This window comes from Ranitomeya variabilis, chromosome 1 (genome assembly GCF_051348905.1).
Source record: "Ranitomeya variabilis isolate aRanVar5 chromosome 1, aRanVar5.hap1, whole genome shotgun sequence".
NCBI lineage: Eukaryota > Metazoa > Chordata > Amphibia > Anura > Dendrobatidae > Ranitomeya > Ranitomeya variabilis.
In genome coordinates this window covers 587,797,787-587,825,765 of record NC_135232.1, presented here as the reverse complement: position 1 = coordinate 587,825,765, position 27,979 = coordinate 587,797,787, and the positions used below count along the sequence as shown (strand labels likewise).

At 43.9% G+C, this 27,979-nt stretch overlaps 1 protein-coding gene across 1 annotated transcript in view; it reads left to right on the top strand.

Annotated features, from left to right (window-relative positions):
• The first annotated feature begins 3,738 nt into the window (after nucleotides 1–3,738).
• The window catches only part of LOC143806743 (SLAM family member 5-like), a 37,807-nt gene continuing 13,566 nt past the window's right edge, over nucleotides 3,739–27,979 (top strand). The window contains exons 1-3 of the mRNA XM_077287633.1: nucleotides 3,739–3,883; nucleotides 4,676–5,002; nucleotides 19,847–20,104. Of these exons, the coding sequence (XP_077143748.1) occupies nucleotides 3,841–3,883; nucleotides 4,676–5,002; nucleotides 19,847–20,104 (628 nt within the window). The 5' untranslated portion in view covers nucleotides 3,739–3,840. The remainder of the gene's footprint in view (nucleotides 3,884–4,675; nucleotides 5,003–19,846; nucleotides 20,105–27,979) is intronic.

Below are 27,979 nucleotides of genomic sequence, written 5' to 3'. Positions count from 1 at the left end.
GGCTATTAATATCTGCCCTCAGTCACTGGCTTTACCATTCTGGTGGAGAAAATTGCGCGGGAGCCCACGCCAATTTTTTCCGCCATTTAACCCTTTATTTTAGCAGCTACAGCGCTGAAATTTTGCACATACACACTACTAACATTAGTAGTGTGGAATATGCAAAAAAAATGGGGATATGAGATGGTTTACTGTATGAAAACCATGTCTCATATCCTGTCGGGTTTGTGCAGGAGAAATGAAAAGCCGGCAATTGAATTACCGACTTTTCACTAACACCGCTGCGTATTTCTCGCAAGTCACACTGCTGGTCCGTGTGGAATCCGTATTTTTCTCGCCCCCATAGACTTTCATTGGTGATTTTTTTGCGCAGTACGCTGACAAACGCAGCATGCTGAGATTTTGTACGGCCGTAGAAAGCCGTATAATACTGAACCGTAATATACGGCTGATAGGAGCAGCCCCATTGAGAATAATTGTGCCGTATGTAATGCGAGTTTTACGGACGTAGTTTCTGCGCTCTTACGTCCGTAAAACTCGCCAGTGTGACGCCGGCCTAACTGGCACCAGAAACTGACTCTAAGGGCTGTCCCACACGTCCAGATAATTCCGGTACCGGAATAAATCGGTACCGGAGTTATCCGTGTCCGTGTGCCTGGGAACTCACGGAGGCCATACGTGCGGCACACGTGTGCCGCCCGTATGGCGAGTGGGTACCACACGGAGCGTGTGGTACCCACTCTGCATGGTGCTGAAGCTGCGATTCATATCTTCCCTGCAGCAACGTTTGCTGTAGAGAAAATATGAAGAATAGTGTTTAAAATAAAGATCCATGTGTCCGCCGCCCCCCCACCCCCTGTGCGCCCCCCCGCTGGTCAGAAAATACTTACCCGCTCCCTCGCTGCTTCCTGGTCTGGCCGCGGCTTCTCCTGCATGCGGTCACGTGGGCCCGATCATTTACAGTCATGAATATGTGGCTCCACCTCCCATAGGGGCGGAGCCGACTATTCATGATTGTAAATGATCGGCCCCACGTGACCGCATACAGTAAGCCGCGGCCAGACCAGGAAGGAGCGAGGGAGCGGGTAAGTATTTTCTGACCAGCGGGGGGGGGGGGGGGGCGCACAGGGGGTGGGGGGGCGGCGGACACATGGATCTTTATTTTTAACACTATTCTTCATATTTTCTCTATAGCAAACGCTGCTACAGGGAAGATATGAATACCGGCTTCAGCACCATGTGGGGGGGACAGCGCTTACTGTAGCGCTGTCTCCTGCATGCACACGGACCCCAGACGGAGAATGTCCGTGTGAGGTCCGTGTTTTACGCGGACCCATTGACTCTATTGGGTCCGTGTAAAACGTGCGCTCCCACGAACACTGACATGTCTCCGTGTTTGGCACACGGAGACACGGTCCGCAAAAAATCAATGACATCTGCACAGATGCATTGATTTTTATGGGTCTACGTGTGTCAGTGTCTCCGGTACGTGAGGAAACTGTCACCTCACGTACCGGAGCCACTGACGTGTGAAACCGGCCTAAGAAGTTTAAATAGAAAGTAGCCCCACTTAGGGTTAACAGCAGTGAGGAACACTAACTAGCTTGAAATCAACCCCCAACCTTCCAGGCTGTTCAGAACCAAGAGTTTCACCATTGAACCAGCCACAGAGAAGACAAGCCATGGCACAGATGTACCGCTTATGTACATATTGCTATAACGTTAAAACTCCAAGTGATGCCATACTGTGTAAGAAGATATCATAACTAGAACATTTTGGATCATTTTACCATGTAAGTAGCAAAGATACAAATATTGATCATTTTTTTATATTTATAAACTGGATGGGATATTTAAAGGTGGCACGATCCCTTTTAACTACTGTCCTCTTTGGCCAGGGATCTTAATCCACTGACCACAAGAAATTTAGAACACCTTACTCAATCGAAATCTTTTGACAGGAGGCATTAAACCAGAACAACCACTACATATAGACCCGAATGATGGCACACATGGGGATACATGTTTTTCTAAAACACATGAGTGAAGGTCATAGATAATATTTTCCTTCCAGTTTCACAGAACAGGCGCCAGATATGTTCATTTTTTTTATTCTCTTGTAGAACTTCATCCACCATTCAGCAGTCTCTGTGTCTCCCGTCCTTCTGGAGGAGAGGTCATCCTAGTTTGTTTTTCTGGTTCATGTGCTTGTTTATCTCTCTTTAGCGTCTTGGAAAGGAGTCTAACTAATATGTTCTCTAACAAGATTTTAGACCAATATAGTGTGGATTTGTTGTACTAAAAATGTTCCTTCCCTCCTGCAGCAATTGTATCCAATACACTGCAGGCATTTTCCCTTTAAAATTAGTTTTTGGATAACTGGCCAACTATGTTAAATAAGGGCAATAGAACTGATTTAGAAAAATATCTTTGTCGGAAAAATTGCCCAAAGCTATAAGTTTGACAACAGGGTTCAACTGGACCACCACCAGAATTTCTGGGGGATCATCTGATGGATCCTTATACGTAGAATTGCCAAATGATTGAAAAATAACTACCCGGTTATTTTTTTTACACTGAAAAATGTGGTGTCGGTCAAACACAAATTTTCTATTGAAACAGTCCTGAGAGTCAAGGAGAGAGGTCGAAGAAGGATGTTTGTCTATCTTTTGGTTGCCAGACACAGTGTATGAATTTTAGGCAAACCCTTCGATTTCTCAAGAAACAGCTGTCTATCTGTTGTGTATGGGTATGTCCAATTCTCCATTGAGGGCAGTTGTGTCAGAAAAGAGGAAGGGTTGAACATCTTGAATTTAAACTTTTCTAATGTTTTCATTCCCACGAACAAGAAAAACAGGTGTAGACTGAGCATGTGTCTCAGACTTTTATAAGCAAATTTGCAGATACTGCATTTTGGGGTACTGCTCCTCACCAGTGCAAAGTGTGAGATCTGGTTTGGCTGGGTGCGAGGTGTTCTAGTCCTCTTCCTCTCTGAAGAGACAATTTGCATATTTCCTAGAGGAACATTGCAGGACTTAAAAGTCTCCTCACCTTGGCATGTCAGACATTTTCTCTTGGATCCCGGCTAGACGCCTTTCCCCCAGCCAAACCAGATCTCACACTTTGCACTGATAAGGGGCAGTGCCTCAAAACTCAGTGTCTGCAAATTGAGATTTTGATGTTGGCTTTTATCCTAAGTCATGTGGCAAGGCTCCCTAGACGGTTGTTATTGACTTTTAGCATTGCTGCTTCCAATAGGTGTCACTAGAGTTCTAGTCCTTTAACTCTCTAAAGAGACAATTTGCATATTTCCCAGAGGAGCATTGCAAGGCTTAAAAGTTTCCTCGCCTTGGCATGTCAGGGTTTACATGTCACTCTCTGCAATGAGAAACATTAACCCCTGGATCTTAGACTTTCATGGCATATTCACATATGGGTCTGATAAGGGTCCTTCCTCTAACTCAAGAAGAGGTCCTCTGTCAGCAGAGAGGTGGCCTTTCTCTATTGACTTTTATAGATGGTCCTTTGCTTGGAAATCAGTTTAGTTTCAGCTCGCAAACACACAAGAGTTGCCTCTGCATGGCATGCTGGAAGGGAGTGTAAAATGGAATTCAACCTAAATTTTGCCGGATAGAAAGCCTCCAGGTTCTTCCTGGATTTTGGGTAGGATCCATTTACGTTGTACCAAAATCACAGCCTGGTCAAATTGCATATAAACTTTTGAAACTAGATATTAGAATGTAGAAAGTTCCCCTTTGGATGGGTGTTTACTCTACAGAATGAAATTCCTCGTCAGCTCTCTCTATGGTCATAATAAACAGCACAGCGTGACCAAAGAAGATGCTATATCTTTTGGGAATATTTATGGGCATTTACCTAAAACGTGAGTCTTTATCTCTTGTGTTTCATTTCAAATTTCTATATTTCTTAAAGTTTTTTTTTCTTTAACATTAAATTGTCCATTTTCTCTCACAGCTTTTGAAATGTTTGAATTTATGATGGTGCCGACTTACATCAATGTAATATTACTGGACACCCAGCTGCCATTAATATTACTAATTATATCTAAAGTGCTAATCTTAATCAGTAGCATGGGTCACCCACTATGACGTGTTCAGAGAGGACACCAACGTAGGGCAGGGAGAACGTCCAAAATCTATGCAGATGGATCTGAGGTTGGTTTCCTGCCCAGAACCTGATTGCTTTAAAAGAAAGTACAAAATATTTAGTGCAAATCTTGTGGTTGCAGTTGTGGTTTCACAAACTAAAAACATAGTGGAATGTCCATCAGCTATTTTTTTTATTATTTCCAAATTTGCACTGCAAATATCAAACACTTGGCTGCTCTTACTGCAAAGAATCCTGTCCATATTATCTCTTCTATAGACTGCAAAACCCAGTTTATACTTGAACTTCCTCTGCCGGCAGTAAATCACCAGCATTATGGATGCCTCTGACATTTATAAGGACCCCGAGATTTCATGATGTCATGTGACACCTAGTGACGGACCCACACATGACATCATGATGTTTCAGGGTTGCATTCAGGTACCCGCCAAGGAGGTCTACAGGACCCTAACCAAGTAGTGCCAACGTCAACACTGAACTAGGGTCCTGCAAATATTTTTGCTTATTTCTTTAAGTCACTTTTTAACCCGTTTTACCAAATTAGCAGGTATATTATGTGAAGGATCCTGTGGAGAGAAGAATTATGTTGTCGGTTCCTTGGGCAGCGATATCATACTTCAGGTGGATCCAGTTGGAGTCGTGGGGGACATCACTTGGCTCATTTCTGGAAATCATTTTGCCACCACTGAACCTGGAAAAAATATAGAAATTCGGGACAATCGATACAAGGGGAAAGTCTACAGCATGGAGAATGGGTCGCTTCTAGTGAAAAACTTGGTCAGTGAAGACCAAGGAACCTATATAGCGAGCACCCTGAAAGGCTCCTCCGGAAAAGAAAAACTGTGTGCACTGATCTATGACCTCAGAGTATACGGTAAGTGACAGGTCTGAATAAGGACTGTGCAGTGTAGAATAGATACTGTGCCTTGAAAAATCATTTATACACATTTTCCACATTTTTTCACGTTACAGTCACAAACTTAAAAGTACGGTATTTTATTGGGATTTTATGTGATACTAACACAAAGTTGCCGGTATTTGCGATGTGTAAAGGGAATAATATAAGATTTTCAAAATATTTTAAAAATATAAATCTTAAAGTTGTGAGGTGCATCTGTATTCAGTCCCTGATTCAGTACTTTGTAGGGAAAAAAATCACCAAGAATAAAAAAAAATAAAAGAAAAAAAATGATGAGCGACCATAAGTCCACAATTAGACATACAGCTCTGGCAAAAATTAAGAGACCTAGCTATCATTGGCAGCCTAATCTCCAGACCTGAACCCTATTGAAAACCTCTGGAATGTAATCAAGAGGAAGATGCATTATTTGAGGTCTGAAAATACTGTTGTTTTTTTTATTTTATTTTGACCATTTTTCTTTCTTTGCTCAAAAATATACCTATAAAGAGAAAAATCAGAGAAACTGAACATTTTGCAGTGGTCTCTTAATTTTTGCCAGAGCTGTATATATATAGGCTGGACTAGTGTCTCTGTATAACCAGATTATGCCACATTCAGTCTCGTGTCTTACTAAAGCTGGTGAGAGGTTGTATGGTTTAGTATATATCTCAATTAAGTTGAAATTCTGCCACATATAAGTAAAATATTGCACTAATCACATGGCCAATATATATATTTTTACTAAATCAAATAATTGATTTGAACCCCTTTGCAACGTGCGCTGTACCAGTACTGCCCATGTCACGTCTCCCCTTTGATGTGGGCTCAAGAGCTGAGCCCACATCTTTACCGGCACATGTCAGCTGTTTTGAACAGCTGACATGTGTCCGAAACAGCCGCAGGTGGAATTGCAATCCACCCCAGGCTATTAACCTATTAAATGCCACTGTTAAACTCTGACAGCGGCATTTGACATGCGCTTTCGGCAATCGCGCTGGAAATCCATCCATCGGTGACCCCCGTCACGGAATTGCGGGTCACCGATGGGTTGGCATGACAACCAGAGGTCTCCTGCAGTCCTCTATGGTTGTCAATGACAGATTGCTATGAGTGCTGTCAGGTGGTCAGCGCTCATAGCAAGTGAGGTATTCTGCTTCATGCAGGTGATCTGATCATCGCCTCTATGTAGCAGAGCCGATAGGGTTATGGCAGCTTCTAGTCTCCCATGCAGACAATTGAAGCAGGCCAAAAGTAAAAAAAAGTTTTTAAAAATGTATAAAAGTCCAAATCACCCCTCTTTTTCCACATTCAAAATAAAACATTTCAAAAAATCAAACATACACATATTTGGTATCGCCGAGTTCAGAATCACCCAATCTGTCAATATACAAAAAGGATTAACCTGATCGCTAAACGGCGTAACGAGAAAAAAAGTTAAAACGCCAGAATTACGGTTTTTTTGGTTGCCGCTACATTGCAATAAAATGCAATAAAGGGCGATCAAAAGATCATATCTACACCAAAATGGTATATTAAAACGTCAGATTGGCATGCAAAAAATAAGTCCTCATCCAACCCGAGATCATGAAAAAATGGAGATGCTACGGGTCTCGGAAAATGATGCCATATTTTTTTTTTCAACAAACTTTGGATTTTTTTTCAACACTTAAATAAAAAAGAACCTAGACATGTTTGGTTTCTGTGAACTCATAATGACATGGAGAATCATAATGGCAGGTCAGTTTTATCATTTAGTTAACATGGCAATAAAAAACCCCAAAAAACCGTTGTGAAATTTCACTTTTTTTGCAATTTCACAGCACTTGGAATTTTTTCCCGTTTTTGAGTAAATGATATGTTAAAACCAATGGTGTCGTTCAAAAGTACAACTTGTCCCACACAAAAAACAAGCCCTCACATGGCCATATTGACGGAAAAAAATAAAAAAGTTATGGTTCTGGGAAGCAAAAAACAGAAACGCAAAAATGGAAAATGGCCCTGGGGTTAAATCATAGTTTAGCCACAAACAATATTAGATGTATTAGGCTTAGCTTAAATCAGGTTCAGCTGTAATGGGGCACAATGTTCTCCCTTGTTCTCCAGCAGGAAAAAGTGTGCCAATGCTTTGTAGGACTACCTTTCTCCGCAATTACTGCTGCAGTCTTTTGGAATCTGTCTCTACCAGCTTTCACATTTAAAGGTGATATTTTTGCTCCTTCTTTGCATTCTCACTCAGTGAGATTGGATGGAAACGTCTGTGATCTGCAATTTTAACATCTTGCCACAGATTCTCAATGTGGTTTAGATCTGGACTGTGACTGCACCTGTCATAACTCTATTGTCGGGTGTCCCGGGACCAGCTTTCCCTAGCTCGCCCTCTTCCCTGGGTTATTTCTGATGGTGAATACGCCGAGACCATGTATCTTGCCTTAGCTTCTCAATCCGCCCTAAATCTGTACCCTTTGCCCACCCAGGGAAGAGGGGAGTAGTAGTGTACCGTAATACACCAACCAGACTATCAAGGTAATACGAACAGGGATAAAGGAAAATACCAAACATACAAGTATACTCACACAAACAACAGAGGAAAACACCGGGGAGTGGAGGATGGGGTTAAACCAAGTAGAAGAAAGGGAATTATCACACACTCAAAACCTAGCATCAATCAAAGATAAATCCACCAAATACCTTTTCCAATAACCACCAAAAAGAACCTCCAGCCCTGCAGCATAAGCTAACTCTGACAATGAGTGCTAGCCAGGGCTCAGAATATATAGGAGATGGGAGTGGTTAACAGTGCACAGCTGAGAGCCTTAAGGCTCCAGGAGCTCTCAACTGGGCAGATTAACCCCTGCGCTGCTAAAAGAAACTTGCACCAAGATGCTGCGGTCTCCTGGCTCCTCTCTGTCATGGTAAACCCGTGACAGCTCAGTTCACACACATGGATATGCTTTGATCTAAACCCTCCATTGTAGCTTTGGCAGAATGTTTAGGGTCGTTATCCTAATGGAAGGTAAACCTTTGCCAAGTCTCAAGTCTTCTGCAGCCTATAAGGCTATGTTTACATGTTGCTTTTTTGCTGCTTTTTTCTGCAACATAAAAGTACAGCAAATAGTAAGATTAAAATGTAGCTTTCAATAGACTGATAAAACAAGTGCTGTCTTAAAAAGAAGTTGTCCACTACTTGGACAACTTCTTGTCATAAGTTTCGCTTGACTGCATAAAATAGTGAAGCTTATATTCACCATCTGTGCCAGCACCATTCCCACTGTGTCAGCACTCTCTCTCCCGCTGGCGTCACTGTCCCCACCTCCTAGCGAATTGATCATGAAGATGAAGTCTGAGGTTAGCTGTAGCCCGGACTTCTTCTTCATGTCGATTTCTCCAAAGGCGGGGACAGTGACGCCAGTGCTGATTGGGTGCCAGCATCACAGCAACCACACAATAGCCTCAGGAGAGAAAGTGCAGACATCACGGGAACGGAGTTGGCAAAGGTGAGTATAGGCTTTATTATTTTATGAAGGCCAAACAAATTGATCAAGAAAGGGTTGTCCTACTAGTGGAACACCCCGTTATACACCCCGTTAAGGAAGAAGAGAGAGCCTCCACTCCAGTAAATACTCAAAGGCAGATACAGAGGCCTGATTCATAAAATGAAATAATAATCAGACACAATCTAATAGATATTCTGATTAATGGAAAACAAGAAAATACTGGATACCTACTGACTCTTATAGTGATAGCCACAGAAAATACCATGGTGTCTACGTAAGACCCAGTATCAGATAAATCCATATCTGCAATAGTAAAGTGACTGGACCCACAGCTCCATCTACAATAAACAATATACAGTATGATGGCTCAGTCAAGTAATAATGTCTGGTCAAGCAATTCATAGCACTGACAGTGGTCAGACGGAAATACAAGAAGAACTGTGGAGGTCGTGGGCTATAGTGTTTGATACAGTTGATTATTCAAAAGAGAATGGGTGAATAATATTCCTTCTTACCCTACAGAATAATATACAAATAACAGGAAATGGAAAAGTCTCACCCATTAGTTTTTAACAGTCAGTTCCAGGGAGTACATTAATCCCGATGGCAGCATCCAGGAAGGGAGGGACAGCAGTTTAGCCCTTTAGATACTTATTTGGGCTAATACAGACTGCTTCCCCAAGCTCCTGCCCTGATAAGGGCAGTCCACATCTAGCCCTATTATGGAAGCCCTACACTTTCCCTATGTGCGTCCCGATGAGTTTCATCAAACTAGAATCCTCAGGGTACCTAAGGCACATGTGGGGTTACTCATAATAGTGCAGAGTAAAATGGGCACTATTTCTGTTTAAACAGAAAGAGCATAGGAGCTGCACATTTTACTCTGCACTATTATGAGTAACCACACATGTGCCTTAGGTGAAAAAATACACAATTGCAAATTTAAAAAAGCGGGGGGAGTTGATTTGGTCGGGAATAGTTTACCTAAGACATTAGCAGAACCTTTTGTAGGTTGGACACTGTTTACTTTACACACTGGTCGGCCCTTGAATTGGTCGGGTATTATTCAATTTCACACATTGGTCAATGTTTACTTTACACATATCACTAGTTTAGTTAAAGCAAACCTGTCACCATGATAATTCAGTCCTATCTGTAGTCAGCATGGTATAGACCTAAGGGAGCTGAGAAGATTAGTATATAGATTAGTGAGAAAAAAATTAGTATAACCTATTTTTAACCATTTAAATCTCTGCTCTTTCTGGGATGTTTGTTCCAATGGGCGGTCCTATCAGTGACTGACAGCTATCTCGGTATGCACACTTATACAAAAAAACTGTCAGTCACTGATAGGACCACCCACTGGACCCAAAACCACAGAAAAAGCAGAGGTTTAAGGCTACGTTCACACGATCCGGATTTTGATCCGGATCCGTAGCGGATTTTCAGCTGCGGATCCGGATCAGTTTTCCATGTTGGTTACAGTACAATGTAACCCAATGGAAAACCAAAACCGCTGTGCTAACGATCCGTTTTTCCGCTGGAAAATCCGCGCGGATTTTCCAGCGGAAAAAAGAAGTAGCATGTCAATTCTTTCAGCGGATTCCGCACCGGTTTTCCAGCAGCTCCAATAGGAAACTGCTATTGGAAACCCGCAGTGGAAAACGCTGAAGAAAAAGGATCAGAAAACGCAGCTCAAATTCACTGCGGAATTTAGCTGCCGTTTTCCAAAAACGGGCAGGAAAAAAAAAGGATGGAAATCCTGATCGTGTGAACGTAGCCTAAGGGTACGTTCACACAGGACTTTTTTGCTGCTTTTTTTTGCTGCTTTTTTTAATGCTAATTTAGGTGCGTTTTTTTGGTGCGTTTTTGGTGCGTTTTTTGGGTACGTTCACACAGGACTTTTTTGCTGCAGATTTTTGCTGCAGATTTTTGCTGCTTTTTTTATGCCAATTTTCAGCTGCTAGGACACCTCACAATGGCTCTTCACACCTTACTACCAGGAACTCCCTCACAATAGATCACAATCAGGACATCTCACAATAGCTCTTCACACCTCACAATGGCTCACAATGGCTCTTCACACCTCACTACCAGGAACTCCCTCACAATAGATCACAAACAGGACACCTCACAATGGCTCTTCACACCTCACAATGGCTCACAATGGCTCTTCACACCTCACTAACCACACCCCTAAGCTCTTGGCTGTGAGATCCCTTCCTGCTGGCCATGATTTTCTGCACAAAAAACGCAGCAAATAATGCTACATGCGTTTTTTCAGCGTTTTTGCAGCGTTTTTTTCATCACCCATTCAAGTCAATGGGTGAAAAAACGCTGCAAAAACGCAGCAAAAACGCTGAAAGAAGTGACATGCCCTATGTCCAAAAAAAGCAGCAAAGCAGAAAAAACTGATCAAACAAAAAACCAACGTGTGTGCATGAGATTTCTGAAATCTCATAGGCTTTACTGGTACTGTAAAAAGCAGCTGAAAATTAGCATAAAAAAAAGCAGCAAAAAAAAGCAGCAAAAAAGTCCTGTGTGAACGTACCCTAAATGATGAAAAAATAGGTTATACAGAATCTTTTCTCATAAAATGATATATCAATCTGCTCGTCTCTTCCTGCTCTATAACATGGGACCTGCAGATTGGATTGCACTTTCAGGGTACGTTCACACAGGACTTTTTTGCTGCTTTTTTTTGCTGCTTTTTTTTATGCTAATTTTCAGCTGCTTTTTACAGTACCAGTAAAGCCTATGAGATTTCAGAAATCTCATGCACACACGTTGGTTTTTTGTTTGATCAGTATTTTCTGCTTTGCTGCTTTTTTTGGACATAGGGCATGTCACTTCTTTCAGCGTTTTTGTTGCGTTTTTGCAGCGTTTTTTCACCCATTGACTTGAATGGGTGATGAAAAAAACGCTGCAAAAACGCATGTAGCATTATTTGCTGCGTTTTTTGTGCAGAAAATCATGGCCAGCAGGAAGTGATCTCACAGCCAAGAGCTTAGGGGTGTGGTTAGTGAGGTGTGAAGAGCCATTGTGAGCCATTGTGAGGTGTGAAGAGCCATTGTGAGGTGTCCTGATTGTGATCTATTGTGAGGGAGTTCCTGGTAGTAAGGTGTGAAGAGCCATTGTGAGGTGTGAAGAGCCATTGTGAGGTGTCCTAGCAGCTGAAAATTGGCATAAAAAAAGCAGCAAAAATCTGCAGCAAAAATCTGCAGCAAAAAAGTCCTGTGTGAACGTACCCAAAAAACGCACCAAAAACGCACCAAAATAACGCACCTAAATTAGCATAAAAAAAAGCAGCAAAAAAAAGCAGCAAAAAAGTCCTGTGTGAACGTACCCTCATGGTGACTGGTTCCGTTTAAACTTTACTAATCCTAACTGTCATTTTCAGGTGAGGTGACCAAGACATTATTATGGTTTAAACTTGAGAAAATCACAAAAATAAATGGTTTTCACATCCTGCTGTACCATTTTTTTCCAATATAAATGCAACAAAAACTGAGGGCAACGTTTCTTGCTGCATTTTTGCTGCTTTTTTGCACTTACTCATTGCTTTCTATGGGTGAAAAAATGCTGCAAAAACGCTTAAAAAAATTGACATCCTGCAGTTTTAAAAATAGCACCAGTTTTTCAATTCAGTCAGGAAAAGAAAACCAATGTGTGTGCATGAGATTTCTGACATCTCATAACTATTGCTGGTACTGTAAAAAGCAGCTTTTAATTTACATAAAAAGAAATAGCCTAACAAGTTTTCTTCCAAGATTGCCCTGTATTTAGCTTCATTCATTGTGCCATGAAATCTGACCAGCCTGTCCTTAACATCTTGCATTTAGCCCAAAAGTTCCTCTTTTGATCAAAACACCTTCCTTCACATGCCATGTAAGGGATACAGCGAGCATGTGGAAGAAGGTGCTCTGGTCAGATGAGACCAAACTAGAATTTTTTTTGGCTACAATGTAAAGTGCTATGTGTGGTGGAAAACTAACACTGCACATCGCACTGAAAACACCATCCCCACCATCAAACATGGTGGTGCCAGCATCATGCTGTGTGGAGGCTTTTTGTTCAGCAGGAACAGAGCAGCTGGTCAGTCGATGGGAAGATGGATGGAGCTAAATACAGGGTAATCATGGAGAAAATCTGTTTGAGGCTGTAAAACACTTTAGACTGTGGTGTAGGTTCACCTTCCAGCAGGACAACAACCATAGACATCCTGCCAGACCTACAATGGTTTAAATCAAAGCATATTCATGTGTGTGAATGGTGCAGGCACAGTCCAGACCCAAATCACATTGAGAATCTGTGGCAAGACTTGAAATTTGCTGTTCACAGATGCCTCCATCCAATGTTATTGAGCGAGAGCGAGTGTGTACAGGGTTACAAGGATTGTATTGTACCTTCAAGCACGGCCCATTTTCATTTTGGTGAATGTTGCTTGTATTACTTTGTATTATTCTTAATGCTGTTTAATGCACTACTGTATGTATAGTTTTGCCCTATATTGCTTCTAAAACGTACATTATACGTTGTGTATATAGGGAGAGTGCAGGACCAAGTTTAGCCCACTAGAGGGGGCACAATCAAGTGCATAGTTACTTAGGAGGAGCTAGCCATGGTTAAGGGGAGACTTCCTGTAGTTAGTGAGAAGGGCCCGGGTGCCCGTGTAGGGAGGACAGCTCCGCAACGTTGAAGCAAGTACCCAGCCATCCGGAGTCCGGAATGACATATGTGCAGCCTTGTGTCAGCAGTGTGAGCAAAAGTGAGAGAAAAAGGTCCTAAGCAGTACGGGCATGCAGTTCGTTCATCATGTGATCGTCGCCCTCAGATCCATTGCAAAACGGACGAGGGAACCCCCAAGCGTAGTGAGTCTGGACAGGGAGTATGCTGCATTACGTTGAAATGGACTCTGTCTCTTTTTATACAACAAGGCTGGCAGCCTGATGGGATCCTGATGGGGCAGAAGGTATTCAGCAGGAGATACATTGTATTCATGTGATGGGAGACCAGGGCACGTTAACACACATGCTCTCAGCTATGACTATGGCCCTGGCGCTCCCTCACAAGTGTACAAAGAATAAGGGGCAAAAATATCACCTCTAGATGTGCAAAGCTGAAGAGACAGACCCCAAAAGACTGCAGTAGTAATTTCAGCGAAAGGTGGTCCTACGAAGTACTGACTCAGGGGCTGTATACAAATGTACATCACAATTTCCATTTATATTGTTAAGATAACTTAGAAAACCTTGTATCATTTCCTTTACACATCATAAATACTTTCTACTCTGTTGGTATCACATATAATCCCAATAAAATACATTTAACCCCTTAGTAACTGAGCCAATTTTGACCTTCATGACCAGACCGATTTTTTTAAATCTGAACAGCGTCACTTTATGAGGTAATAAGTCTAGAACACTTCAACACATCCCCCAAATTCTGAAACTGTTTTTTATGACTCATTGTACTTCATAATACTGGTAAAATTTGTTCGAAATGACTAGCATTTATTTGTGAAAATATAAAAAATGTTGCAACTTACACAAAATAGTTAATAAATAAAATTTTCACGTCTACTTTACATGTCTACTTTACATCTGCATCATTTTTAAATCATTTTTAAAACATTTTTTTTGTTAGGAAGTCATAAGGGTTAAAAGACGACCAGCAATGTCTCATTTTTCCAACAAAACTTACAAAACCATTTTTTTTAAGGAACAACATCACATTTAAAGTGACTTTGAGGGGTCTATATGACAGAAAATACCCAAATTGACACCATTGTAAAAACTTCGCCCCTCAAGGTGCTCAAAGCCACATTCGAAAAGTTTATTAACCTTTCCGCTGCTTCACAGGAATTAATGTAAAGGACAAAAATTAATATTTATCTTTTTTTCACAAAAATTTTACTTTAGCTCCAAATTTTTAATTTTCACTATGGTAACAGGAGAAAATGGACCATATAGTTGGTTGTGCAATTTCAACTGAGTACGCTGATACCCCATATGTGGGGTAACACTATTATTTGGGCGCACGTCAGATCTCCGAAGGGAAGGAGCACTGTTTGACTGTCTAAACACAAAGATGCCTGGAATCGAGAGCAGATGCCATGTCATGTTTGGAGAGCCCCTGATGTGCCAAAACAGTGGAAACCCCCACAAATGACCCCATTTTGGAAACTAGACCCCCTAAGGAACTTATCTAGATGTGGTGAGCACCTTGCACCCCAGGTACAGAAGTTTGTAAAGTAAAGCTGTGAAAATTTAAAAATCTAATTTTATCCACAAAAATGAACTTTTAGCCCCAATTTTTATTTTCACAATGGTAACAGGAGAAAATGGACCTTAAAATTAGCTGTTAAACTTTTACTGAGTATGCAGATACCCCATATGTGGGGGAATACCACTATTTGTGCCCACAGTAGGGCTTGTGTGGAAAGAAGCACCATTTGACTTTTTGAGCGCAAAAATGGGTAAATTCGAGAGCAGACGCCATGTCGTGTTTGGAGAGCCCATGATGCATCTAAACAGTGGAAACCCCCAACAAGTGACCCCATTTTGGAAATTATACTACTCAAGGAAAGTATCTAGATTTGTGGTAGGCACCTAGAACCCGCAGGTGCTTCACAGAAGTGTATAATGTAGAGCTAGAGCTGTGAAAAGAGAAACAAAATCACGTTTTGGAACCCAGACTTTGATGAAATGGTCTGCGGGCATCATGTTGCATTTGGAGAGCGCCTGATGTACCTAAACAGTGGAAAAAAAAACACAAGAATTTGAATAGAATTTGATAACATTAGGTTGTTATACTGAACATTTTCATTTTTTTTTCATGAAAATTTGGTTTTGGCTTCAAATTTGTATTCTACACAATGGATAATAGGAAAAAACGGACTCCATAATTTGTTGCGCAATTTTTCCCGAACAGTACTATACCCCATATGTAGTCAAAATCTTCTGCTTGTACAAATGAGAGAGCACATAAGGAGAGACATAAGATAAACAATAAAAGTACAATACTTTATTAGAAATAATTTAAAAGGCAAACAATGTTAAAAAGTGCCAATATAGTGCAAGGTGATGAGCCAAAGAAAGTAAGTGGCACCACCAGATGACAGGCAAGAGCAAGATGTAATGCTAATAGACAATGTAGTAAAAGTGCCAATATAAATAAAACTTGCATCCAGAGACTAGAAAAAATCATATAGTGTATTGACTATATTACCATAACCATCAAAATTGCAGCTAAAGTGCCTGCAACACACATTGGATAGAACATTGGAGCATGGATATTACATTGATGTCATGAATGTAATAAACATATCTTACCTCACCATGTGATGGTGCCACTTCCCCTACATGTGTCCCCTACATGGCATCTATGCCACACAAGAGGAATCGGGTACGAGACAGACACTTGCGCCCTGATTTGCCAGTTTATACTTGCCGGTCTACGTTGGACCCGGACAGCCTTAATTGTCTTGACCGCATCGGTTTATGGACTAGCGGCTCAACGGAAAGTACCGGAGAGCGACTGCAGCCACCAGAAGATGGATCACCATTGCCAACAGGACCTTCTTGTACAAGCACCGCACCAGGCATTGTTGACACTATTGACTTCCTCACAGCATTCACAAGAAGTGCCATTATCTGATTCATTTTTCCTTAATACCACATATCCTTTACAATTGAACTGTTTATTCCCTCATTTTACTGTTTTACCTCCCTGCGTGGAGTATCCCACTGTTAAAGTGAAATTGTTAACCCCTGCTCTGCCTCCTGTCTGTCACTGCATCTGTAACACCCCAGGTAACCGGTTGTTACAGTGATGTTGCTTTCCCTTCGGGGAGGGCAGTATCATGCTTGGAGGCAAGGAGGATTCCCTTTACCAGGTAAAGCACCTACATTCAACACATTCTGAATCCAGGCCAGAAGGGGGAGCTCTGAACCCGAATTAAGGGGAGCTTCCCCAGATATATATATTCTGGACTGGAGTTAGACAGTTGTGGAGAGGAGTTGGAAGAGAGGAGTGAGAGCAGAGAGTGGGGCCGTGCAGCCACGTGTGGTGCTGTAGCTTCAGTACAGAAGAGAACTTGAAGGGTTGCAGTGTTAGTGAGCATTTGAGTGGAGAAGCAAAGGAGAAGGAGCTTGGAGGGGAACTGTGACCAGGCACCCTCTAAGCTAAAGCTCAGAAACCAGGCACCGGGAGCCCGAGGCTGTTGTACTCCAGGTCTCACAGCAGAACCGGAAGGACAGAGGATTGCAAGTCGTCTGTCCGCACCCACACCTGAAGGTGCAGCAGTACACAGAGAGCCCGGGTCGTGATAGAGACCCTGTAAAAAGGCTCACATTGCTCACCATACAAGTTACTGTCACCGGACAGGAGAGAGGACCTTGTAAGGGAGCCACAGGCAGCCATGATCTCGCATAAGAGCACAAGCAGGAAGGCTTACAAACCTCACCTGGAATAGGGATCCACCATTGCCTCCAGGCCGGCTGGACCACATCACCACCTGTTGCTGGTACCCTGGACTGTGGCTTACTACAACCAGTAAACCGGGTAAAAAGACTGTAATCCTGTGTCCTTCGTTTATTCTGGCACCACACCACTCTGGCCAAACACACTGGGAGCCCTGGGGACCCCGCTTCACCTGTGGGAATCTACACCATCTTTGCTGCAGCACCATTGCCCCCAGAGGACCCCTTTTAAGCAGCATTGGTCACCTCTGACCGAGAACCACAGGTGGCATCACAAACTTTTATTATTTTCTCATCCCCTTTAAAGACTGTTCCCCTTTTACTTGGGCGCCCAGGGCCACGGACCGGGTCGCCGCCCCTGTGACCTCCCCTTTAACAACGACCGGACCCGGTACCATGTGCCGCTAGGCCCTCTCGGGCGACTCAAATCTAACAACCTGCTTACAGTTGCTCACATTTGTGCTCTAAAAAGACGCGTAAAATGATGGGACACCTCCGGAACACAGTCCAATTCAAAGTGACTCCATAACTGAGTGGTTCCATCAGGGGTTTGGGGGAATTTACGTGGAAACCCAAACGTAAACAATCAGTTGGAGAATGTAGGATAAATGTGAGCCGAGCCTTATTCCGATTTTTAGGAGGTAGAATGAACACAATAGACAGCAGTACAAGAATAGTTATTTTTATTTTTACTCTGTTCACCGTGTGGTAAGTGATAAGGCGGATTAATTATGCGGTCCAGTGTGATTGCAGCGATACCAAATTTATATGTTTTTTCTTTACTTTACCAATATCACACAGTAAAAGTGCTTTTTTATAAAAAGTAAGTTATATTGTCGCCATATTCTGAGAGCTGTAATATTTATTAGTGAACAGACCTGTATGAGGGCTTATTTTTTGCAGGACGAGTTCCAGATTTTTTTGGTATCATTTTGGGGTACATAATATTTTTGATCGCTTTTTATTCAGATTTTTCAGACACAGAATGAACAAAAAACAGCAATTCAGTTAATGTTTTTATGGTTTTTTTTGCGCCGTTCACCATGCGGTAAAAATGATAAGACCGATTTGTTCATTGGGTCAGTACAATTACAGCGATAGAAGATTTATATTTTTTTTATGTTTTGCTCTTTTTACAGACTAAAAACAATATTTTACAAAAATGAATTTGTTTTTGCATCACCATATTCTGAGAGCTGTAACTTTTTTTTTTTTTTTGCCGAATGAGGGCTCGTTTTTTGCGAGACGGTTTGGCGTTTTCATCTATACCATTTTTTTTACAAATGACTATTTGATCGCTTTTTAATCACTTTTTTTGTGAGTCAATATGACGAAAAAACAACATTTTTGGCGTGTTTTCTATTTTTTTTTTTTTACGATATTCACCAAATGGCATCAATAATGTGCTCGTTTTATAGAGCATGTCGTTCCAGATGCGGCGATACCAATTATGTGTACGTTTGCTTATTTTTGTTTTAGCACAAACGCTGCATTTTGAGAGGTGAAACAGATTTTAATGATTTGTGTGTCACTATTTCTTGAATTAATTTGACTTTTTTTTTACATATTTTAATTTACTTTTTTTCACTATTTACTTAGTCCCGCTGTGGGACATGTATAATTTTCATTTTGATAACTGGTTTCATACACTGCAGTGCAGCAGTGTATGAGACTGTCAGTGTCTCACTGCCTGCTGCCTGTGAGAGCCAGCTTTTGGGCTCATACTCACGTGCGAGAAACTCGGATGAGTCTCGCACGTCAATACCCTGAGCTGCACCCGGCACTCAGGAGCGGAGTGTGTGACCGCATAGCAATACATGCAGCCGCACTCTCCGCTCCTGAGTGCGGGTTTGACGTGCAAGACTCATCCGAGTTTCTCGCATGTGAGTATGAGCCCTTTTACTGAATCTCACAGGCCATTGGAGTCATTACATGACCTCAAGATACCATGGTAACCATCGGGACCCACGATTCTCATTGCGGGGGTCCGATGGTACCTAAGTGGGTCTTGTGTAAAGCTGATACCCACGGGCACCTCCATCGCCCAGTGGCGCTATTACCTCATTCTCAATCGCCATTTTAAAATGGCAATAAGTGAATAAGGCCCCTTAATGACTGCCATTTTAATGCTTATTGGCTGTCTTTAAGGGGTTAAGCTTGTGCATGTAACATGAAATATGTAGAAAACTTCACAGATGTGAATACTTTTTCAAGGCACTGTAAATACTTAGAAAGAATAGACCACAATTTTGACTGCATTTTATAACCAATACCTACTTATTGTTAAAGCGCTAACTTCCTTTCTATATGTAATGAAGCATTAAAATACTGAAGTGCTTTCTAGAACCTTATTAGTTTTTTATGACGATGCAACAACATCCTTTACAGCTGCCTACTGACATTGAGCTGTTTTAAAGAAATAGAGTAGTTTTCTATTGTATCACTAGGGGGTGCTAACGTTCAGCAGACTGGTAGATGAGGTTCAGTGCGGATAACTGTAAAGTTCTGCATTTCATCACTAATGATCTACTGGGATCGAATGGTTCTTGCGGGAGAAAAGCTAGAACAGTCACCTGTATAGAAGGGCCTTGGTGTTCATGCGATGCCTACCTGATGCTTCTAAGTTCAGTTCTGGGAACCAGGTCATTGAAGGGATGCTTGGAGCTAAAAATCAAGTACAAAGAAGGGCCACAAAGCTGACGAGGGGCATGGAGGATCGTAGTTATTAAGAAATATTAAAATAATTACATTTAATTAAAAATATTAATTCTTTGAGACGATCAAATGAGAAAATGGGCTTATATATCTAAACATACATTTCCTTCTAATATCTCCCCCAGGAATGCTATTAGATGATAATATTGAGATTGAGCATGAGGTTTCCAGTAATGAAACTTGTACCGTGACCTTCCGTTGCGTGGTAAAGCGATCAGATGTGACCATTGTGTGGGAGAGTTCGGATAGGAGTTATGTAAATGTGACCGGTAATGTTGTAGATGTGCGAAACCCCGATCCAGAAGTCATCTACACCTGTACAGCATGGAACCCCACGACAAACACCTCCAAATCGGTCACCCCCTGGGAATACTGCAAGAAAGGTAAAGCTATACTTTACAGATTGTTCCTACGAATTATTATTCATATACAGTATTATACCATTATTATTACACTCATATAGGATCTTCACGTAAAAAAATTATAGAACATCCTGATCACTATATGACAGGGGCAAACTGACTTAAATTTAAGCTTGTAAGATTTAGGGAGAAGTATTACTATTTGAGAAAAATGCATATATTTTATTTGGAACCTCTAACCATAGAAACACGAATATTAGTAATCAAACAATATTAAAAAAATTGCTTAAAATGTGTAAATTTTGTGCAGATTTGCCAACTTTTCCCAATTGTTCCTGAAGAGATGTGGCTCTTTATATAAATAACAGCAGCCAGTTTCTAGAAGCCCCCTAAATGGGCCTCTGAATGTTGGGGCTCAGACAAAAAATGCTTTCCTTCTTCAGTACCTGGTTGGTTTCTGGGGTTTGGGGAATGTTTCTAAACTATTTAAGAAGTCAGGGAAGTTTCCAAGCTTTTGAGGTTTGCAAAGATGCCAAGCAGTGAAAAGAAGCTACCCGACCCTTCTTTAGGAAACTTCAGCTAGGAAGCTGCTCACTACTTTATACTGTATCAATGTAAAAAAAAAACCTCCAGCTAAAGATATTGCAAAAGGCACTCAGGGAACCACCAGACAGAATCAGGCAAAAATGCTCCAGGAAAAAGACGCCTGTGTGTCATGATGATTGTACCTCCATTCCATACCCGTTGTAGTGTAGCGATCACTAGCGGGTTGGGGTATACTCGCTTGGCAGCGATAATACATACATACAACACTCTATTACTTTAAAAGTTCACCTGGGTTTATTGCTCCATAACCCCAGCATCACAAACACAAAGTAAACAGCCTTTATATCTGACAAACAACATGACAATGTCCATGAACATGGCTTTGCTCTGTCAAACCTGTGCTCACACGGGCCTGTTATGGTCCAGTATTCAGGCTCGGTCTGGAGCCAAACACACACACAGTTACCCAGGCTCAGGATTACCTGCTTAAGAGGTCCTCTCAGTAGGGTTGAGCGAAACGGATCGGTCATTTTCACAAATCGGGGACTTTTAGGCAAAGTCGGGTTTCATGAAACCCGAACCGATCCTAGTGTGGGATCGGCCATGCGGTACACGATCAGAGCGCCAAAGTAGCGTTTCATATGACGCTGCCACCGCCGTTTTTCATCCAATGAAGGAGGACGCAGAGTGTGGGCAGCGTGATGACATAGGTCTCGGCCCCCACCATCTTAGAGAAGGGCATGGCAGTGATTGGCTTGCTGTCTGCGGCGTCACAGGGGCTATAAAGGGGCGTGCACGCCGACTGCCATCTTACTTCTGCCGATCTGAGCGTAGGAAGAGGTTGCTGCAGCTTCGTCAGAAGCAGGGACATAGTTAGGGAGGAAAGATTAACCCCCAAACCGCTTGTGCTGGAGCGATTTTCACTGTCCCACACCACCTTTTTGTGCAGGGACAGTGGAGGTCGTATTTTAGTGCAGCAGCTGCATAGCTGTGTGCACGGTGCTGTGCAAACCAACTGCTTTTTTAAAAGCAAAATTCCTGTTGCTCCTTTCTGCACAGTTACCTATCTTGTTTATTTGTCCACATTTTTGTGTTCAGCAGTCCTTTTTATTGCTGCCATACTTGTCCTGAGCTCATTGTAGGGAGCTTGTTATTTATTTATTTTTTTTTTAAATAATAATTCCAGCCACTTTCTGGCACGTTCATAGTGTTGTGTTATACCACTGGGCCAGAGTTGTGGTTTTGTGTCTCCCCCCCAAAAAAAGGGAGATTAAAATTCGCACACAGTGTATATTCTGCTGTACTGCTACTGTGTCGTATATATCAGGCAGCCACTTTCTGCCACGTTCATAGTTTACTGTTATACCACTGGGCCAGAGTTGTGGTTCTGTGTCTCCCCCCCAAAAAAAGGGAGATTAAAATTCGCACACAGTGTATATTCTGCTGTACTGCTAGTGTGTCGTATATATCAGGCAGCCACTTTCTGCCACATTCATAGTTTACTGTTATACCACTGGGCCAGAGTTGTGGTTCTGTGTCTCCCCCCCAAAAAAAGGGAGATTACAATTTGCACACAGTGTATATTCTGCTGTACTCCTAGTGTGTCGTATATATCAGGCAGCCACTTTCTGCCACATTCATAGTTTACTGTTATACCACTGGGCCAGAGTTGTGGTTCTGTGTCTCCCCCCCAAAAAAAGGGAGATTAAAATTCGCACACAGTGTATATTCTGCTGTACTGCTAGTGTGTCGTATATATCAGGCAGCCACTTTCTGCCACGTTCATAGTTTACTGTTATACCACTGGGCCAGAGTTGTGGTTCTGTGTCTCCCCCCCAAAAAAAGGGAGATTAAAATTCGCACACAGTGTATATTCTGCTGTACTGCTAGTGTGTCGTATATATCAGGCAGCCACTTTCTGCCACGTTCATAGTTTACTGTTATACCACAGGGCCAGAGTTGTGGTTCTGTGTCTCCCCCCAAAAAATGAGGAAGTCTGGTGGAAGAGGCCGTGGGTTGTCACCTGGTACTGATGGTGGTGCTGCATCTGGTGGTAGTGGCAAAAGCACAGTAGCACCTAAGGCTGGAGGTGTTGAGCCTGCGTCATCGTCTGGCTACACAAGGCCTCGAAGGCTCCCTTACCTGGGAGTAGGAAAACAGCTTTTAAAGCCGGAGCAGCGGGAAAAAGTTTTGGCTTTCCTTGCTGACTCAGCCTCTAGCTCTTTGGCCTCCTCTTCCCAAAGTTCAAAATGTCACAGCAGCCAGTCGTCAGTGGATGCTCCCGGTCAGGAACAAGACGTTTCCTTGTGTCCTTCTCCCAAACCAAAAGTGAAGGATGTGCAGCGCCCCAGAGTCCTGGTCGTTGCAGTACTGATGCTCCGCCGCTAAGGGGGGCTATTGTACGTCTGATGGCACTGAAGGAGTTCACCTGACCAGGTATCACAGACACCAATACACTTCACAGTCTGGCCTCCAGGGGGAGCTAAGGGTGCTATGTATTAGGCCACTCCTCACAATCTGGTAAAACTGGGGGTTAGATAGGAAGTTAGTCAGAAGCTGACTGGGTTGGAACCAGGCAACATCCTGTGGCAGAGGGTGTTGCAGGGGAAGATTCAGGGGGGTCCCTGTCAGGGGTGGGATCCTGACAGAGGCCTAGCGAACAGGAAAGAACGTTACGGGACCGCGCCTGCACTTCATCGTGGCGGTACCCCAAGAAAGGACAAGAAGCGAGGTTTATTGTGCTGAGTGAGAAACAAGATCAATGCAACAAGGAGAAACACTAGTAGGAGTCGTGCTGTAAGACGAGGCAACATCCTACTGAGGCGCGTAGCCGGTGGCCAGAAACGCCGAGGAAGTATTGAGCTCCAGGCCTTACTTCAAACCTACGGCAGGACAGTTAGTTATAGGCGGGCTGTCTCACTCAAATCACCTAAGAAGACATAGGGGGCAACAGTTGGAGAGGGGCGACACTAGGGTCCTGGAAGAGCTCCGAGCCTACCCGTCATACGGGTGCGTCCTAGCCATATCATCTGGGGGGACGAAGAAGAACATCAAAATCGAGTTGTGAGGGAACTTCAGAAACAGACACAACAGTTGTGGGGACTATCCCGTAAGCACAGCAAGGGAGGACCACAACACACAAGCGCTAGAAGGTAGGCACAGATTTCCACCTGCAAAGGGAACTCTGGAGGTGCCATCGGACCGGCCGGACTCACGCAGCCCGGTTAACCGTATTCCGGACTGAGGATCCTGAAGCCTTCAGTAAAGAGGTAAAGAGACTGCAACCTGGTGTCCTCGTTATTTACTGCGACCTGCACCGCACCACAACCTCATCACATTCTCAACTTTCACTGGACGCCCCTCAGCAGGGTCACGGACCGGGCCCAGCCACCGTGACAACCCCAGAACCGAGACACAGAGGCCCGGTACCGGGTGCCCCTCGGCCCTGCGGCAGTGGGGGCGCTCCAACTTGGTGTCACGAACAGGATGTACTTAAGCCTGAAGAATCAGGTCATGTGTGCCTTGGAACTGTGATTTATTGTACTTGGACTGTGACTTATTGCAAAGGCTGTGTGTTGCCACTTGCCGCCAAAAGTTCCCGCCAAAAGCTGCCGCCATTGCAGCGCCACAGGGAGCACAGAGGAAGAAGGGTGTGCCATGGGAGGAGACTACCAAAGCGGCGCCAAAAGTAGCGACCACCCCCTCCGACTTCTGCTGCGAGATGACGACCTGCCCAGCAGCAGAGAACCGCCAACTGATTTGCAACGGCGGGAACGAGGTGAAGAGGGAGCTCGACCTTGGAGAAATGGCGGAGCCAGGTGCATGCGTTGCCGCCGAATGCCGGACAGCGATGATGATCAGCAAGTACCCGAGCGACGGCGAAGTGATCCCGGCTTGCCCTCACCCACCAGAGGCGGATCCGCATCCACCGCAGCTGAAGGATCTGAACTCCTTGGAGCCGCTGGCGGAGGATCCGAGCCCGCCTATCCTGACCACGGAGCCATGGCGAGCGGAGCCACATCGGGAGGCCGCCTTGGAGGAGCCGCGGTCCGGGCTGCAGCCGACTCCAGTGTCCTTGTTAACGGAACAGATCGACATCGGTGGAATCACATCAGGCGCAGGTATGGAAGGCGCCCCTACTCCCCCGACCGATCCTGTTCCCCCGACCGATCCTGCTCCCCTGACCGGTCCCGCTCCCACGACCGCTCCTCACCCCAACAATAACTGTTTCCTCTCAGTGGAGCGGGTGGTGCTGACTCCAGACACGATGGGGAAACTGGTGCCTCCACTACCGACCAAGATGGGGGAACCCCTAGACGTGAGCTCAGACGGGGTGATCCTCCAGTGGGACACCCCCTGGATAGGGCCAGATGGAGCTCAGGAGGAAGGCCTCACCCTTGCTGTGCTCACTTGGGAACAATATAAACAATGCCTGATCCTACATTGGAAAAACCGAAAAGAGACAGAACAGACTGATGCGCTGAAAGTACAACACCCAAAGCCTGCGCGCGGCAGGAAAGACGTGGTAAAGCGGGGAACTGTGCTGGCCTTTCACCCAAAGCGGGGTTGGGGCTCCATACAGGAACCGGGACTACCAACTGACGTCTTCGTTACTAGTCACGATGTGAAGACTCCTTTCCGCAACCGATATGGTGACCCACTATTGCAAAAGGGGGATCAGGTGACCTACACCCGCCACCGGAGTGCACAAGGATGGTGCACTCGGAACGTCCAACGATGTGGGCCTGAGGGGGCGTCACCTGTTGCCTCGACCATGATTGAACCAGACTTGACAGATCTTGCTACTATCGCCACCGTACGCCTTGTTGCGGCTACTGAGCTCACAGCTAGGGTTAGCCTTCGAATCCAGACACCGGGTGACCTGACTGCACCCGAGAGACCAACCACCGATACTGACACCGCATCAGCCGGAGACCAGGGACCGAAGCCGCCACGGTCAGGAGATGTCCACTACCAGCTGATGTCTTGTAACATACTATGAAGCCCTAATGTTCGACAAAGTTGTATATAGTTAACTGTTCGTCCTTCTGTGTGTTCCTCTGCTGCTACAACCCGTCTAGGGTTAACTCTTAAAGGGATCCCTTAGTTTACCCGGGATCCCTATTTTGCCTTTTTGTTTTTGCTTTTGTTTCTCATTCATCATTGTTGAAAAGAACTGCTGGATCATGAACACTGCATGATTACAAACTTATTGTAAATAGTTTGCACCTTCTTAAAGGTGCCCTCTATTGGTTTTACAAAGAAAAGGACTCTTTGCGAAGAAACTGTTCCTGGAAGCAGTATCGGAGTCCTTGCTGTACACGAACTTGCAGCTTGAGAAGTTGCACTACCTCCGAGAGACTTGGTCCCTTCTTCAAGGGGACGTTCAATGGTAGCACTTAAAGTCGAATAATGCTTACATGTAAAAGTTATATGTAGTTAGCTAGTTAATTGTAAGAAATGTTTAATAATGTGTTAGAAAATGAGGACAGGAAGTGAACCCGTACGGGGTTAGTCGGTGAGTCCTCCTAGGAGCCATACAGAGATGGCTCAGTGATCTTGAACTGAGAGAAGGTTGATAAGTTCTATACTGTGTATAGTAGCAGAAAGGCAGTAGGCCCAGGCGGAAAGGGGCGGTCCTGCAACAGAACGAGAGGCAGTAGGCCTGGGGCAGATAGACAGGCGGTCCTGCAGATGTAAAGGTGGAAAATGAAGAAAAGTTGATTAGCCTTATAGTGTTTTATAAGAAGGTCTTTAGTGGATTCAGTGTGTACGTCCTTAAAGGCAATGTTAAATTATTGCTCAGAAATTGCACTAAGTAGAATACCCGGTTGGGTAAGAGAAGTTATTTATAGTATGTTATTTAAAATATTGAACCATGTTTGTAACGTTCAAGTGTCCTCACCTCCCATAAAGGGAAGCTCTGTTCAAGTTTACTTGTTATTGCATTTCAAAAATTGTATGTCTTTTTGCTGACATGTATTGTTGTTTTCTTCCCAGTCCAGGAGTACTAGATTTAACCGGGGGGGAGTGCAGCGCCCCAGAGTCCTGGTCATTGCAGTACTGATGCTCCGCCGCTAAGGGGGGCTATTGTACGTCTGATGGCACTGAAGGAGTTCACCTGACCAGGTATCACAGACACCAATACACTTCACAGTCTGGCCTCCAGGGGGAGCTAAGGGTGCTATGTATTAGGTAAAACTGGGGGTTAGATAGGAAGTTAGTCAGAAGCTGACTGGGTTGGAACCAGGCAACATCCTTGGCAGAGGGTGTTGCAGGGGAAGATTCAGGGGGGTCCCTGTTCTGACCCCAATGGCGAGGGTCTCAGAGGAACGTGGAAGTCTGCAGAATACAAAAATCCAGCTCATAGGGTAGTGGTAACTGGGTTGACCATATATCTACTCCTAACGCCAACACTAGAAGTAGCCGGGGATCATTCCTACGTTGATTCTAGATGACACGCGCCAGCCGGAGAATCTAGCTACCCCTAGTAGAGGAAAACAAAGACCTTTCTTGCCTCCAGAGAAGGGGACCCCAAAGCTGGATAGAAGCCCCCCACAAATAATGACGGTGAGGTAAGAGGAAATGACAAACACAGAAATGAACCAGGTTTAGCACAGAGAGGCCCGCTTACTGATAGCAGAATAAAGAAAGGTAACTTATATGGTCAACAAAAACCCTATCAAAATCCACACTGGAAATTCAAGAACCCCCGAACCGTCTAACGGTCCGGGGGGAGAACACCAGCCCCCCTAGAGCTTCCAGCAAAGGTCAGGATATAGATTTGGAACAAGCTGGACAAAAATACAAAACCAAAACAAATAGCAAAAAGCAAAAGGCAGACTTAGCTGATATAACTGGAACCAGGATCAGTAGACAAGAGCACAGCAGACTAGCTCTGATAACTACGTTGCCAGGCATAGAACTGAAGGTCCAGGGAGCTTATATAGCAACACCCCTAACTAACGACCCAGGTGTGGATAAAAGGAATGACAGAAAAACCAGAGTCAAAAAACTAGTAACCACTAGAGGGAGCAAAAAGCAAATTCACAACAGTACCCCCCCCTTAGTGAGGGGTCACCGAACCCTCACCACGACCACCAGGGCGATCAGGATGAGCGGCATGAAAGGCACGAACTAAATCGGCCGCATGAACATCAGAGGCGACCACCCAGGAATTATCCTCCTGACCATAGCCCTTCCACTTGACCAGGTACTGAAGCCTCCGCCTGGAGAGGCGAGAATCCAAGATCTTCTCCACCACGTACTCCAACTCGCCCTCAACCAACACCGGAGCAGGAGGCTCAGCAGAAGGAACTACAGGCACAATGTACCGCCGCAACAAGGACC